Source organism: Prionailurus viverrinus, chromosome E1 (genome assembly GCF_022837055.1).
Source record: "Prionailurus viverrinus isolate Anna chromosome E1, UM_Priviv_1.0, whole genome shotgun sequence".
Lineage (NCBI taxonomy): Eukaryota > Metazoa > Chordata > Mammalia > Carnivora > Felidae > Prionailurus > Prionailurus viverrinus.
In genome coordinates, this window is record NC_062574.1 from 16,279,566 (window position 1) to 16,296,434 (window position 16,869).

At 34.1% G+C, this 16,869-nt stretch overlaps 1 protein-coding gene across 4 annotated transcripts in view; it reads right to left on the bottom strand.

The window, feature by feature from the left end:
- Positions 1–16,869, bottom strand: part of GOSR1 (golgi SNAP receptor complex member 1) — a 46,507-nt gene that overhangs the window by 22,552 nt on the left and 7,086 nt on the right. For all 4 annotated transcript variants that reach the window (XM_047833050.1, XM_047833049.1, XM_047833052.1 and 1 more), the window contains exons 4-6: positions 16,383–16,490; positions 12,350–12,441; positions 9,235–9,309 (exon numbers count right to left, since the gene is read on the bottom strand). In XM_047833050.1, the coding sequence (XP_047689006.1) occupies positions 9,235–9,309; positions 12,350–12,441; positions 16,383–16,490 (275 nt within the window). The remainder of the gene's footprint in view (positions 1–9,234; positions 9,310–12,349; positions 12,442–16,382; positions 16,491–16,869) is intronic.

Genomic DNA, 16,869 nt, shown 5'->3' on the forward strand with positions numbered 1-16,869 from the left:
TTTTTTTTATTTTTGAGAGAGAGCATGCGCACACAGGGGAGGGGCAGAGACAGAGGGTGATAGAATCTGCAGCAGGCTCTTAGCTGACAGCAGAGTCCTATGTGGGGCTCCAACTCACGAATGGTGAGATCATGACCTGAGCCAAAGTTGGCTGTTCAACCAACTGAGCCACCCAGGTGCCCTCATATATGGTGTTTTAGTGTTGCATCTAAAACTCACTGCCAAACCCAATATCATCTAGATTTTTTCTACATTATAAAACTTCTAGAAGTTTTATAGTTCTGTATTTTACGTTTAGGACTATGATCTGTTTTGAATTATTTCTGGGAAAAAGACAGTGTTTATATTCGTGTGTGTGTGTGTGTGTGTGTGTGTGTGTGTGTGTTTGCATGTAGGATATCCAATTGCTCTAGCACGTTTTGTTGAAAAACTCTTTTGTCCACTGAATTATTTTTGTTCCTCTATCAAAAATCAGTTGATTATATTTGTGTGCATCAATTTTTGAACTCTCTATTCTATTCCATTGGTGTATTTATTCTTTCACCAATACCACACTGTCTTGATTACATCCAACATACAATATATATACAACAGAAAATCAAATATAAATGGAGAAGAAGTTTTTGTTTCTTTTTCCCTTCTCAAAGTATTTTAATCAAACATTTTGGTGCAAAAAATACTTTTTTAATGTCAACAAATGTGTTCAACCATAGCAGAAACAGAAAGCTTAAGAAAGAATGTGGGGATGGTAGTTTCCATAGTCTGTTCTTTAGATAAATGGTTTAAGAAGACTGAAAATCCCAAAAAAACTACCCAAATCACAAATCTATGAATTAAAGAAACATTTTCCAAAAAAATAAAAATAAAAATAAAGCATTTCCCAATGTTTCTGAAGCCTCTAAAAAAACCCTCCATTTATCAATATAAGCTAATCTGCTTACATAAGAATGGAACTATACTTTTCATTTTATGTATGTTTCTCTCACATACTTATAACTCAGAAAACAGTTCCATAAATGTAACCACAGAAATTCAATAATACTAGCAATCATGACACTTATGAAACTATACAGAAGAAAATGGCTAGGGGCACCTGGGTGGCTCACTCGATTAAACATTCGACTTCAGCTCAGATCACGATCTCTTGGTTCCTGAGTTAGAGCCCTGCACTGGGCTCTCTGCTGTAAAGCCTGCTTTGGATCCTGTCTCTGCCCTCCCTCTCTCAGCCATCCCTCCACTCCCTCTCTCAAAAATAAAAATAAACATTAAAAAAAAGAAGAAGAAAACAGCTAATTGCTCTCTCTTACACCCCAGGCCCTGGGTTCTAGTCAAGGCTTTAAGCACCTTGGCTCTATGAATTCACTACACGAAGTTGTCATAAGGCTCAAAGGGATAATGTAAATATAAGTATCTTGTAAACTATATAAGCCTATAGATACATGGTTGATACAGATCAAGGCACTTTCATGTCTCATAGTGTCTCTCTTGGCCTGGAATCCCTTTACCTGATTCTCAACATAAATTGCTTATGTTTTAAAGTCCAGCTCAGAAGTCAAATTGTCTGTGAAGCCTTTCCCATTTCATCTATACATCCAGGCAGAACTAATTCTTCTTTATACCATAATATTATGCTTTCACAGGTCTTTTGTTCTTATCAATTCATTCAAGAATATACAAGCATTTAAGATATACCAGACATTGTACTATGCACTGGAGGAAAAATATCTCAAATTTGTAAAGCTTCCAGTTTTTTTCACATATGTCATCTCATTTAATACTTTTAATTTTTTTTTAACGTTTATTTATTTTTGAGACAGAGAGAGACAGAGCATGAACAGGGGAGGGGCAGAGAGAGAGGGAGACACAGAATCCGAAACAGGCTCCAGGCTCTGAGGTGTCAGCACAGAGCCCGACACGGGGCTCGAACTCACAGACTGTGAGATCATGACCTGAGCTGAAGTCGGACGCTTAACCGACTGAGCCACCCAGGCACCCCTCATTTAATACTTTAAAAATGTAACATTTCACAAGATAGCACAATTATGTTTATTATTTCTCCAACCAGAATGAATTCCCAAGGAGTAGAGACTGAGTCTGATTCATCTTTGGTTCCCTAGAGTCTAGTATAGGACCTTGCACACAGGAGACACTCATTAAATGCTTGATAAATGAATAACAGAAACTTGTTAGATTAATAAAGTATCAATCAGTTAACAGTTAAACCATATAAATTCCATGGTGGGGGGGTGAGCAGGCCAAGGATGTGTCACATTATGCAAACATGCATTTGGGGAGAGAAAATTCCTCACTACAGCAGAGCATCTCCAACTCAAATTTTACTGTTTAACAAAGCAATGTACCAACTGAAGATGAATTTTTATTTTTAATATTTATTTTTGTGAGACAGAGAGAGAGCAAGTGAGCATGCACAAGCAGAGGAGGGGCAGAGAGAGGGAGACACAGAACCTGAAGCAGGCTCCAGGCTCTGAGCTGTCAGTAGAGTCTGACACGGGACTCAAACTCACGAACTGTGAGTCTGACCTGAGCCAAAGTCAGATGCTCAACTGACTGAGCCACCCAGGCACCCCTGGATTTGATTTCAATACAGCTCCAAGTAAAGAAAAATGAGTTCTCTATAAAAGCTCCTAACTAGGTCATTTTGCTTTGTAAAATTGTACATTACCACATGAATATAAAAATAAGAAAAGTATTATTCAGGGGTTCTATTAATTTGCTTTGTCACCTATTTCAACATGGCAGACAACTGCACCACCTGAGACAAATGGAGCTTTGGCATGTAATTTAAAAACATCCCACAAATAAAATGATAGATACATAGTGAAATAATCCAATGCTAGCAGTCCTCATACATTAAAAATTCAACTCACTATTATACAAAATACCCCTAATATAGGTAAGGGATATATCTCAAGATCTTTGCATATTCCCATATTTATGGCTACTATTATTCCATAAGCTTCCCATTTTTCTACTTATGAGCACCACTTTTGTAGCATCACTTCACTAGCATTACCTTTATAAAGGCATTTTCTCCTTGGAGTGATGTTTCACAAAGAAACAAAAGTATATGCATGTACATGTATAAATCACTTCATAGTAGTTACCAAGTAAATAACAATAAGCAGAAATATGAACACAGAAGTGAGACTGAAGTGTAAATGTAGGTTATACATACTTGTTAGCCAAGTGACTTCCTCAACACCTGCTCATTAGCTCATAACATTCAAGTTTGTATCTCAACAAAACTATACATCATGAACCTTTAGGTTTCATATATAGTTGAGAAAGCTAATGTCAAATCCTGAATGCCAGGAGTCTATTATACTATCCCATTCACAGATGTTATAATCGGACCATTATTTAATTGGAGTCTTATGCTTTTTATTAAACAATAAATGTACATACGATTACACCAAAAACTTTTGAGATAAAGCCACTCCTTGTGAAGGTCACTAAATTATGGTGATCGTATGTCCCATACTTTTCAAATATGGTCACGGTCCATTAATACAATTAGGATTTAATTTCACAAAGATTATCCTAGCATCACAAGCATTTCAAATTATATTTAAAACCTGAAAACTGTCAGTGCATATAAAAGGTTTTCTCTTTTAGTATTTGCTTTTCTTACTCCTAAAACCCTCATTATGTTCTTTTTTTCTTTTTTCTTTTCATTTGAGAGCGCGTGCAAGTGGAGGAGAGGGGCAGAAGGAGAAAGACAGAGACTCTCAAGCAGGCTCCACGCTCAGCACGGATTGAATACTGTGGGGCTCAATCCCGTGACCCTGGGATCATGACCTGAGCCATAACCAAGGGTCGGATGCTCAAGTGACTGAGCCAGGTGCTTTAACTCTCATTATTTTCTGCTTTGTATAGAAAAGCCTCACAGTTTGCAAAGCCTTTTTACGTGAGTTATCTTAGCAACTCTGTGATACAGATACCATAAGAATCAGTTTAGAAGCAGTGCGATATTGTAGAAGCAACACAATCAGAATACCTGGGTTTGAATCTCAGCTTTTACTACTAGCTGTGGGACCTCAGAGAAATCTGCTGAAAATCATGAAACAAACAAAAAGTGAAACTGTTTTCATTGTTTTTAAAATGCTTATGGAAAATATTTTCATCACCACAACTTTGGATCACCTGAATGACAAGACTGGTGAGTTTAAAAGATTCAAAATATCAATAGTCTAAACATAGGCTAAGAGAGGTCAGCAGAGAAAATTGCTAAAATTGTTAGCAGAGAAATGTAAGCCTCTGAGAATATAATAATTCTTTACTCATTCATGGATATATTTACACCTAAGTATACAAATATGTATGCCATCTCACTAACAATCATGTCAATGGAATGAAAACAAAACAACAAATTCTCAATACTATAACTGATCCTGTTTATTTAAGTGAAACAAGTCCTCTATTTGAAAAGTTATGTGAAACAAATTCTTTAGATTTTTTAAGGTATTTTATAATGCCTTAACTCTTAAGCTATTCTTCCTGAAAATTACATAACATAAAGGGACAGCTACAATCCCATTACAAAAAACTAAAAACCCAAAAAGCAAACAAACAAACAAACAAACAAAAACAGATACAGAGAGACCAGGTCACTTGCTTTTCAGAGAAGTGAAAAGCAACTGATCTTTCAACTCTTAATAGCATTATGCATGCTGGCCCCCTAATACAAGAAAAATAAAATTTTAAAGAAGAAAGTCACAGGGAAAGCAATATGATGTGGGACAAATATGGAAATAGTTTGGGAAATGTGGGTTTAGTATATTATTAAATAGTTATGAAACCCTGGCCTATGTCCTTTCTGAATCTTGTTTCTTATCTGTAAATAAGAGAGATGTTGCCAAAGACTGTTAATATATACCATATAAGAATTTGATTTTTAATAATTCATCACATTAATAATAGCACCTTTAGTTCTCAAAATCAGATTTTATATGTATATGTAGCATCTGGACCAGTATCTTATACACAGTATGTATTCAGTAAATATTTGGGAAGTAAATGAATGAAACACGTTTCCTATATTGGGAAACAGGTGTCCTACATATACATGTATATGAAACCAAAATTAATACCTTCTGTTTACATCCATTTATTTATATAAGAAATAAATATTAAGTGTCTATGATATAACAAACTAGGGGCACAACACTGCCAAGGACTAGACTAACCAAGTCCTTACTCTTATGAAGCTTACATTCAAGGAGAGTCTCATCATCATCATCATCATCATCATCATCATCACCACAATACCAAAAACCAAACAGATCATTACATATTTTCATAAATGCTATGAAAGAAACAACAAAAAAAGTTCTTGGTTCAGTTGGTTAAGTGTCTGACTCTCGATTGTGGCTCAGGTCATGATCTCATGGCTCGTGAGTTCAAGTTCCATGTCAGGCTCTGTGCTGACAGCTTAGAGCCTGGAACCTGCTTCAGATTCTGTGGCTCCCTCTCTCTCTGCCCCTCCTCTGCTCATGCTCTGTTTCTGTCTCTCGCAAAAGTAAATAAACATTAAAAAATATACATAAAATAAATATGGAGAGAGATAGGTCATAAAGGTAAAACTCCTTTAAGGGAAAAAAAGAACTTTAAAATACAAAACTAATTCAGATATTTTTTCAAAAAGGAAAATATAAGAGAGCAATGAAAGAGAACAGATTAAAGGAAGAGAAATTAATCTAAATAGCAAGTAAAGAACTCACAGGAATGCATCTACATGATAGCCCAGGGAAAAACAAATAGCTATAAACTTGACACTAACGCAAAATCAGCATTTTATTCTGACTGATACACTGAAACAGACTCAGATTTCAGAGACAAGTAAGAAATGAAAGCTACCTTATCCACAGGAAGAGAAAATATTATCTTTCATGAGATAAACTGTTACAAGCTAACAACATTTATGTTTAGACAAAAAGTGTTAATGGGAACTGATAAAAATAATTACAAAGTTAGGATTTTTTAAAGTTTGCATTCATTTATAAAAATCTTTCTCAAGGGAAAATACGTATTTTTGAAATAAGCTGCAGAAATTTACATTAACATAAAAATGTTATGAAGAATCAAATAAAAATCTATATATGTTTTTAGCCATAAAAAGTCCAATGCTACTGCACAAAATCAAACTAGTTACCTGAGTTACTGGGTATTAAATGCCTTTATTCATGAAAGATCAACATAAAAATTACCCTACCAGTAAATCTGGCCTATTAATTACAAATGGTACTGATGAACTATATAATCTACAACCACTATAGGTTTCCATAATCACTTAAAATTTTTTTAATGTTTATTTCTGAAAGAGAGAGAGAGAGAGAAAGAGAGAGAAAATATGAGTGGGGGGAGGGGCAGAAAGAGAGGGGGACAGATGATCCCAAGCTGGCTCTGTGCTGATAGCAGCAAGCCCGATGCAGGGCTCAAATCAGGAACTGCGAGATCATGACCTGAGCTGAAGTTGGAAGCTCAACAGACTGAGCCACCCAGATGCCCCTATAATCACTTTTAGGTTAATTTAACTACTACTTCTTTATGCTTCTTTTGCTTGGCCATTTAACTTGTTTTCTCTAATGAAAATGTATTCCTCATATTAAAAAAAAAAAAATCTATTACCTGAAAAATTTTTCCTATCTTGCCATAAATTAAAAAAAAAAAATCAAAATTTCAGTGTTACTGAGCGCACTGGGAAATGTTTACATATATACTACTAATAGCTCTCTAAACCAGAAAACCTTCAGAGGAAAATTTGACAGTAATACGCCAAAAGCTTTACAAATGAATATATTCCAGTTCTAGGAATTTATCATAAGGAAGTAATTATGGATATTTGTAAAGACTTCAATATGTGCAATAATAAAAACTGGAAATAATCCAAAAGGCCAACTTTAAGGAAATGGTTAAATTTTGGTTTATCTGTATTACAAAATATATGCAAAAACAATAAAAAAATGATCAAATAACATGCAAAAAGGCTCATAATATACTGATGAGTAAAAAATGGTTAGAGAATCTGTACTAACGAGTGATTTGAATGGTTTTTTTTGTGTTATTCATAGTTTCTACATCAAGGACTTTATTACAAAGAGCACTTATAGCTTTTGTATGGAAAGCACTTATAGCTTTTGTATGGAAAAAAAGTTCTGAAAAGATCTTGCCAATTGTGACTCAAACCACTTAGCCAATGAAATAGAGAGGGCATTGAAAAAACAGAGTTTTCTGTATTATTTGTACATGTATCATCCATTTTACGTTATTTTATTACCTACCAAATATTCGTAATTTACACACAAAAGATTGATTTTTCCAAAATGTATTTGGAAGCTCTGTGATCCAACATTGAGAGCAATGACTGAGCTCTTGTTTTCAGTCTCAACAACTTCCCTGATTCATCAGAAGCTCATATTCCATTTAATTCATCCTGCCTCAGTTTCTCTCTATATAGAATGAACACACACAAACTTTTTCACAAGAATATTGAAAGGAATATATATATATATAAAGTATAGCATATATAAAACTGAGAAAAATGGAAAACACATTTTGATTTTCAGTCTTCTCATCACTTTTATAACCATAAACAAATTAGTTATGTGCCCCTGAACTGTTGTATTTTTTCTGTAAAATGGACAATACAAAACTCCTGAAAGGCTTTCTTTGATTATTAACACAAATGCAAAACTGCAAATTTTCATATAAAATTTATAATAAACAGTGTGTCTTGAAAGTATGAAACAAAGGATATTAATTTATGTAATTACTCTGGTATACTCTTTAGCAACAAACATATCATTCCTAAAGTAATTCAACTATTGCATTGCTAACTTAAACATCTTTTTGAGACAATACAGAAACATTGATGCAATCTAACCTTTATTTTGTATAAGATACTTAAGTATTAAGTATCTTATCCCTTAAATTTACTCTATAACTAAAGAATATGTTAACATCGCTTTGGATGTAATGCAAAGTTCTTTATTCTGGTGGTTTTTATCAAATACAAAAAGAATAACCAAAGCTACGAGTAACTATAAACTAAACATACTCTAGGAAAGACTGCCCTCTTGTGCCAATCAATAATATTCAACAGACTAAGAAGGAACACTAATAACTATATCCAACACTAGAAGAACTCAGGCTTCTAAAAAGGTCTTGATTTTTCTAAGTTCTGATTTCAACAGCTTATATTTAGTGGTGATCTTCAAAGAAAAATAAATTGAATAGTACATTAAGCTCATATAGACATGACTAGTTTATGATATTCAGCAGCAAATATCAACATAATTTGTAATGTTTAACTACATAGATACTAGCTGCTCAAGTGCTTTGAGGCTGACCTCACAGAGATAAGTAACTTTCTGATCCTTAAGTTCTACAACAAAATACAGAGAAAATATTAAAGAAACCAGTAGCTTGCAGAGAAAAACAGAGATGAAAAAGGGATAGAATATGGTGACTTGCGTTAAAATATATATACAGTTCATTCAAGTTTCTAGGCATTTTCTTCTGAATTCTTAGATAATATGATATTCTCTTTTTGATGGATTTTTAAAGATTTGGTGTATGGCCTATTACTCTTTATTTATTTTTAATTTTTTTTCATGTTTATTTTTGAGACAGACCGAGCGTGAACAGGAGAAGGTCAGAGAGAGAGGGAGACACAGATCTGAAGCAGGCTCCAGGTTCTGATCTGTCAGCACAGAGCCTGATGTGGGGCTCGAACTCATGAACCGAGAGATCATGACCTGAGCCGAAGTCAGACACTTAACCAACTGAGCCAACCAGGCACCCTGGCCTATTAGTCTTTATAAAGCTTCTTGGCATAAATAAGTGGTAACAGACCACTCAAACATAAGTCATTTTTAGCATCATTATTATTACTAATAATGTATAGTACTGTACAAATGTATTAGAGGAATAGACTTGCTAAAGAAAAGAAACATTAAGGTGACAAAAGATGTATTACAAATAACAAGTGACGTAAATGCAGATTTTTGATATTCAATAGCATAATATCTTTCCTAATTATAGCTGAAACAGTTACAATTCCATTTCTACCAAAGAGGGTTGTTAGGAGAATTAAATGAATTAGCACTGATAAAGCGCTTGTTATAAAAAACACTACAAAATGTTTATTATGTCAATAAAAGAATTAGTAAGTATGGGAAACTACATGATATGTATGTGTACAATAATACCTACTTTCGAAGGTGGTCATGTTCTTTCAAAAACAGTTCAGTTCTTCTGTTGTTCACTCCAGACCCACTTTTATATGACCTAGAACAAAATAGAGAAATGGCATTTATGATAAATAGATAAATATTATTGCCTCTTTAATTTAGGGATGTTTATTATTTTCACCAAAATCATCCAACATTCTTTTTTTTTTAACATTTATTTATTTTTGAGAGACAGAGAGAGATAGAGCACAAGCAGGGGAGGAGCAGAGAGAGAGGGAGACACAGAATCTGAAGCAGGTTCCAGGCTCTGAGCTGTCAGCACAGAGCCTGACGCGGGGCTCAAACCCACGGACTGTGAGATCGTGACCTGAGCCAAAGTTGGATGCTCAACCAACTAAGCCACCCAGGCGCTCCAAAATCATCCAACGTTCTTAAACAAAAATCGTATTTTCCTTTGCCTATTATTATTATTGTCTATTATGGTATTTTTATTGTCTCCAAGTGGAAGTAAAAGTTTAAAACTGATCACTGCACAGCACATGGGGTGGGAAGCTACTGCCATGCAATGTTTTCCTTCACAGTGGTACATGCAGTCTATCAACTGGAGCCTATGGAGCTAAAATGCAACTGAAGATCTGCCCATTTTGGCATACTTAAGGATTTCTATCTTGGTCTTAAGTGCATTAAAATTTATAAGAAAATGCTTTTTATCATTACTATCAACACTTTCATGTTTTTGGTCTTTACTCACAATAAAGTATTAAGAACAAAATAAAAAATTCAAGTAACTGCACATATACTGCAGTAAGACAAGAGGGCCATACTGATAAAACTGAACTACTGGCTAAGGGGAAGTGTTAATTTGCAAAGTATAGTGGAAAAGAAAACCTCAGAAAAAGCAGCATGAAATAACCTAGAGCACACTGGAGTTGGAAGACAGATAATTTAGATTTAAATCTATCTCCCATCACTTATTAGCCAGTCAACCTTAGATAAGTCTCTAAATACCTAGTTTTACAAAATGGGACTAATGATTTCTGACTATACCAAAAGAATGAAGTCAAAAAAGCTGTCATATATGGAATAGTGTACAACTACAAAAAACTTTTAAATGTCAGTTATTACTGGGACACCTGGGTGGCTCAGCGGGGTAAGCGTCTGACCCTTGGTTTTGGCTTAGGTCATGATCTCGTGTTTTGTGAGTTTGAGCCCCACATGGGGCTCTGCGTGGACAGTATGAACCCTGCTTGGGATCTCTTTCTCCCTCTCTCTGTGCCCCTCCCCTGTTCGCTCTCTCTTGAAATAAATAAACTAAAAAAATTTTTAAAAATTTAATGTCAGTTATTGCTACTGTATCTCATCTCACTAATCATATTCTGCTTTGTATTATATTAATTTGAGTATGTGTCTTACTCCCTCTAGCTCCTATATTATAAAATCCTAGAGGACTAAGTTGGTCTTTTCATTTCTACCATCTTCTGTGACTTATCTAGTGTCTTACTCATGGCTGGTAATCAGGAAATAGTTTAATGAATGGATGAACACGTTTTTTTTATGATTATCTTTCAGAAAGCAAGTTATTACAGTGGGCTATATTCTAACAATTCCCACCAACTGTGGGGAAACAAAATGCCTAAACATTAAAGGCTGTCCCCTACACCAGGGGGCACTAAAATGCATATGTAAATAGTCTGTACAGATATTAAACAAAAGACTTACATGTTCCTGAGAACTAAAAATATTACGAAATTCCTAACTATGGCAAAAATGTTTAGATTTTTTACTCCCATGTGTCTTACAAAGTACACAAGACTAAGCATTTTAAAAAGGATAAAACAGAGACAAACAATAAAAATTATTTTTCCAAGATAATTCTGGGGGACAGAAACATAACTATTAAAGTTATGTTTAATCCTCAGAGTTCTGAGCAAAAAATTTTGAATCCAGTGAATATGAAATTACTTCTGCTGCTGAACTGTCTTACTGGTGTAGTAAAATAAAGGAGCTCTAGGAAAACATTTTTCAGAATATACATGATACATATCAGTTTATCATATGGTAATGCATATCTTAGACATGTTTATGAAATACAAGGCCACACTTACTTATGAAAAGTGCCATAAATTTCTCACAAGTGAGACAATGATAGGCATCAATAGATAGTCCAAAAGTGGAAAGTCTTCAGTTTTAATTGGATGCCCAATGGATTTACCTTGTCAGAGGCGAAAAATATTTTAAATGTGTATATGAAATGCTAGAATATATTACTGAAGGTGAGGTAAAGGGATGGAAGAACAAATATTTAAAATATGGATTGAGATCAGCATAAAAACATTGGGAGTTCTTAAATAATCTGACATAAGGCTATGAAGTTTGAATAAAACATAGAAAACACAGGGGCGCCTGGGTGGCGCAGTCGGTTAAGCGTCCGACTTCAGCCAGGTCACGATCTCTCAGTCCATGAGTTCGAGCCCCGCGTCAGGCTCTGGGCTGATGGCTCAGAGCCTGGAGCCTGTTTCCGATTCTGTGTCTCCCTCTCTCTCTGCCCCTCCCCCGTTCATGCTCTGTCTCTCTCTGTCCCAAAAATAAATAAACGTTGAAAAAAAAATTAAAACATAGAAAACACAGATATTTCAGATTCTAGAGAAATAAAGGTTACTTTATATATATTATGTAAAATATATATAAAGTTACAGATGTGTCTTTGCGTATGTGTGTATATGTGTGTGCGCACATGCGTGCACACACATAATTGTTAGGGCAAAAGAAAGGGTAGAGAGGTAGGTGGTAATCAGAAAGGGAAACATGGACAGCTTCAGCTATTGGAAATTCTTAAGGTGAGTGTTAAGAGATCAGAGAAAAACTTAGGAAGATATCATCTAAGCTGGACGCCAAATTAAAATAGTAAAGTCAAGATTGGCAGGAGCCAATGATAAAACTAGGGGAAACTAGAGATAAGTCCAGCAAAGTGGATTAGATCCATATTATAGCAGCAGTGTTTAAAGAACAGTGAAATGGGAATTAGAAACCTTGAACTCTAAATCATGGTTCTGCTACTCAGTTTGCTGTTAATCACAGTATGCTCTAAACCTAAATGTGAATAAACATCCTACAGAATAATATAAAAGGTAACTTACTCAATATCCTTTCGTACTGATCCCATGAGATTCTCCCTTTCCCGTATTGCCATGAAGTTTGCTTTGGTTTTATGGAATTCATGTGTATAATCCTGCAATAAATCAACATCCAGTCTCAACACAAGCTAATTATATATTTTCATTTTATTGAGCCCATTATGTATTGTCATTGTATTAAAAATTTCTGTCAAGAAGACTGCTATTTAAGAATCAAATAGTCAGGGCCCCTGGTTGGCTCGGTTGGTTAAACGTCCAACTTTGAATCAGGTCATGATCTCATGGTTCGTGAGTTCGAGCCCCGCATCAGGCTTTCTGCTGTCAGCACAGAGCCCGCTTTGGATCCTCTGTCTCCCTCTCTCTCTCTCTCTCTCTCTCTCTCTCTCAAAAATAAACATTAATAAATAAATAAACCTCTAAAAAAAAAAAAAAGAAAGAATCAGTCAAGAAGTAAAAATAACATTATAATCCTTTTCCTGAAGAGTGACCAACTTCTTTCAAATGAAAACAATTCAATGGTAGGGTAATAGTGGCACTAGATCACTATCCTTCTATCTTTTAGTACCTTATGAGATAGAATTATGAAGAAGAAAATAATTTTAAGACAAAATGATTCCAAATAGCCTAGAATAAAATCTGAGGGACTCTTTAGTGTACACCGAATGGGGCTTATTTTCAAATTTCATCTTTTTGGAACTCCCACAGAAATTTGATTCCTAAACCAGTCAAAGGAAGAACAGAACCAAAAGAATTGTAATGAATAATCTTTAATATTTTCCTTTTTCTTTTTCTACTACCATACTTTTAAGTTATTAAGGAATATTCATTACTTTTTAAAATTCAGAGATGTATATAAAGAAAATGAAAATCATAATCCAATCTCCCAGAAAGCCCCTACTGCCCTTTAAAAACAAAAATATATATGAACATGGGAGAATACTAAAAGAGCACCAAAAGTAACAAAAATAAAAACCATCCTGCTCTACAGCTCATAACTATTATCACTTTCTTGTATTTTCTTTCAGGAACTATGTTTTTGTATATACAAGCTTACCTATTATTTCTTTCACTTATGCTAAAGAAATCATACCACAATTGATTCTTGAACAACACAGATTTGAAATGCAAAGGTCCACTTACGTGTGAATTTTTTATAGTACAGTTCTGTAAATGTATTTTATCATTTTTTAAATAACATTTTCTTTTTTCTAAATTACTTTATTGTAAAAATACAGTGAATAATATGTGTAACATACAACGTATGTGTTAATCAATTGTTTATGTTAGGCTTCAAGTCAATACTAGGCTATTAGTACTTAAATTTTTACGGAGTCAAAAATTATACACAAATTTTTGACTGCACAGGAGTGGAGAGGTGGGGTGTTGGCACCTCTAGTCCCCACACTGTTCAAGGGTCGGCTGTATTCTGCTATATACCTTCTTTTCAGTAGTTCATAAAACATCAAGTAACCTTTCCATATTAACAAATAGAAATCTACATTCTTTTTAATAGGTATATAGAATTCTATCTTATGACTGTCATTTAGTAAATTCCCTACTGGTAAACATTTTAATTGTTTTTTTGCTGGTTTAAAAAATGCTGTTTGAAAAATAAATATTCTTTGATACATATTTTATTGAAATTTCTTTCTCTTTTTTAAGTGTATTTAAAGAATAAATGCCTAACAGAATAACTGAATCAAAGAATCTTACATTTAAATTTTGATAGTGCTAAACTGCCTTCTAGAATGACCACTAATTTATGTTCCCAGCAACAGTGATGGAGACTCATTTTTCTATATTATTGTAATGTGCTACATATGTTTCAATATTTGCTAATCTGACAGGTGAAAAATCATACCTCATATTGATGGGTATATTTTCCTTTCAGCATGTGGTTTAACATCTTTTTTATGGTTTTGGACATTTTCTGTAAACAGCCAGTTAGTATCCTTTGTCCATTTTCCTATTAGGTTATCATTTTTTTTTTTTTTTTAAGTTTACTTATTTAAAGAGCGAGAGAGAGAGAATGAATGAGAATGCATGGGAGGGACAGAGAGAAAATCCCAAGCAGGCTCCACACTAACAGAGAGTTGAACTCACAACTATGAGATCATGACCTGAGCTGCAATCAAGAGTTGGAAGCTTAACTGATTGAGCCACCAGGCGCCCCTAGGTTATCCCTTTATTTCTATTATTTCTCTGTATATTAAGTAAATTAGACATTTGTTATAGTTTCCATTATTAGGTCTTGTTTAGAAAGTTCTTTATTACCCAAAATGTATAATTTTCCATGCTTTACTCTGAACATTTAGAATTTCTTTTTCTACATATAAATCTTTGATCCATTTGGAATTTATTCTGGATGTGAGGACTGAGATAGAAATTCAAGTTTGTTTTCTCCCCCCAAATAATTAGCCAATTATTACAGGTCTATTTATTTTATGATCCCTCTTTTTCCCACTGATTTAAAATACCACCTTTATCAGAAACTAAATTTCCATGTGAACTCTATTCAGTTCCATTGGTATATTTTTTCCTCCAGAATCAAACTATCTTAATTATTCTAGCTTCTTAACAGGTTTTAATATCTGGTAGAACTAGTCATTCTTTACTACTTATCTCCATTTTCACATTTTTTTTTCTTGGTTATACTTGTATCTCTGTGAATCCAAATGAACTTGGGTGTCATTTTGCTAATTAAAAAAAAAAAGAAGAAAAAAAAGAAACAAAAAGCCCCTTTTCATTGGGGAGGCACTCAATTTATAGGCTGATTTAGAGAGAAATATTCTTTCCAAAGGCAAAATAATTTTTTCTCTTATTTAAATTAAATCCTTTTGGGGGGCACCTGGGTGGCTCAGTCGTTTAGGCATCTGACTTCCGCCTTCTGCTCAGGTCATGATCTCACAGCTCATGGGTTTGAGCTGTGCTGACAGCTCAGAGCCTGGAGCCTGCTTCGGATTCTGTGTCTCCCTCTCTCTCTGCCCCTCCCCTGCTCATGCTCTGCCTCTCTCTCTCCCTCAAAAATAAATAAAGATTAAAAAAATTTTTTTAATTAAATTTTTTTTTATGTTCCTCAGTAAAGTTTTATACATGCAAGTCTTAGTCATTCTTATTAAATTTTTACACAAGGATTGTATAGTTTCTTCTATTATATTTTCTAACAGGTTATTGTTTATATGTAGGAAAACTACTTGCTTTGATATGTTAATTTGTAATCCACCATCCTACTTAATTTGTTTCTAATTTTCTCACTGCTACATAATGCAAATTTTGCCTCTTCCTTTCCATTATTTAGATCTTGTTTATTTATATCTCTAATTGTACCACCAAGAACTTCCAAAACAATATTAAACATCTGTGGTGACTGTGGATATCTTTATCTTGCTTTTTTCTTCAAAGGGAATGCTTTCAGTACTTTATCATTAAATGTGATGCTAGCTTTTAATATGGCATGCACATTTTTGCATTAGGTAAATAAAGTGTCCTATTCCTATATTTTAAAATTAGAAAATGTTGCTGAATTTTTTCAACATTAAAAACATTTGCCCTCCTATTTTTACTCTATGTTTTTAACATCTCTGAATGTAAATATTTAAGAATTTATTTCATTTTATTGGTACACTTCTAACATTTTCTCAAACAATATACTAAATATAGTATATTACCTCCCTTCCACATTATCTTCAAGGCCTGATGAAAGTATACTCCAAACCACCATATTAGGGCCTCTGCATGACAGCTGGCTATTTCACTATTATTGCTAGTGAAATTGCAAGGTCTTCCACAATAGAAGTTTATTTACCTAGTGATGAATATTACTCATTTTTACCAGGCAAAAGCAAGAGCTATCATTTTCAGAATTTTATTCTACCAAGGGGAAAAAGGTAAAACAAGACAAATTTCTGCAGCATAATATTTATCATTTCAGAAGATTCTTCCCTTTAATCTCTTAAATACATGTGTATACATTCTATTCAGGGATTTTAAAAAAACCTACTACAATCACTTAAAAATCTCCAGTGCAATATACTACCTGCAATATATCTCTATGTCGCTGTAATGTATGCATCAGTGCTGCATTCAAAGACGGGACACCTGCACTGTTGGTATATTCTGCCATTTTATCATTTACTCCTGTAAGCTAAAAAGAAGAGGAAGGAAGTAAGGAGGGAGAAGAAAACCAATAAAAATATTTTAAAAAGCAATATAAAGAGATACAAGTCAAATATTTGCCTGTATGCGCTTCTGGCTAACAGCAAGCAAATAAAAAACCACCCCCAAACCAAAAACAAAACGACAGGCAAAGATTCAGTATTTCCCCTCAATAATCTATAAAGGCTAAAAATAACACCCAAAAGACTTGAGAATGGCTGTAATGAAAATTCAAGTGTCCTGGGGAGGCACATATCTTGGATGAAAAGGTGATTTCAATAAATATGTCTGCATTAATATAACCGAGTACCATAGCTAACAAGTGACTAACCTAGTAACTAGCAAAACAGTCATTTCGCAGAAAGTAC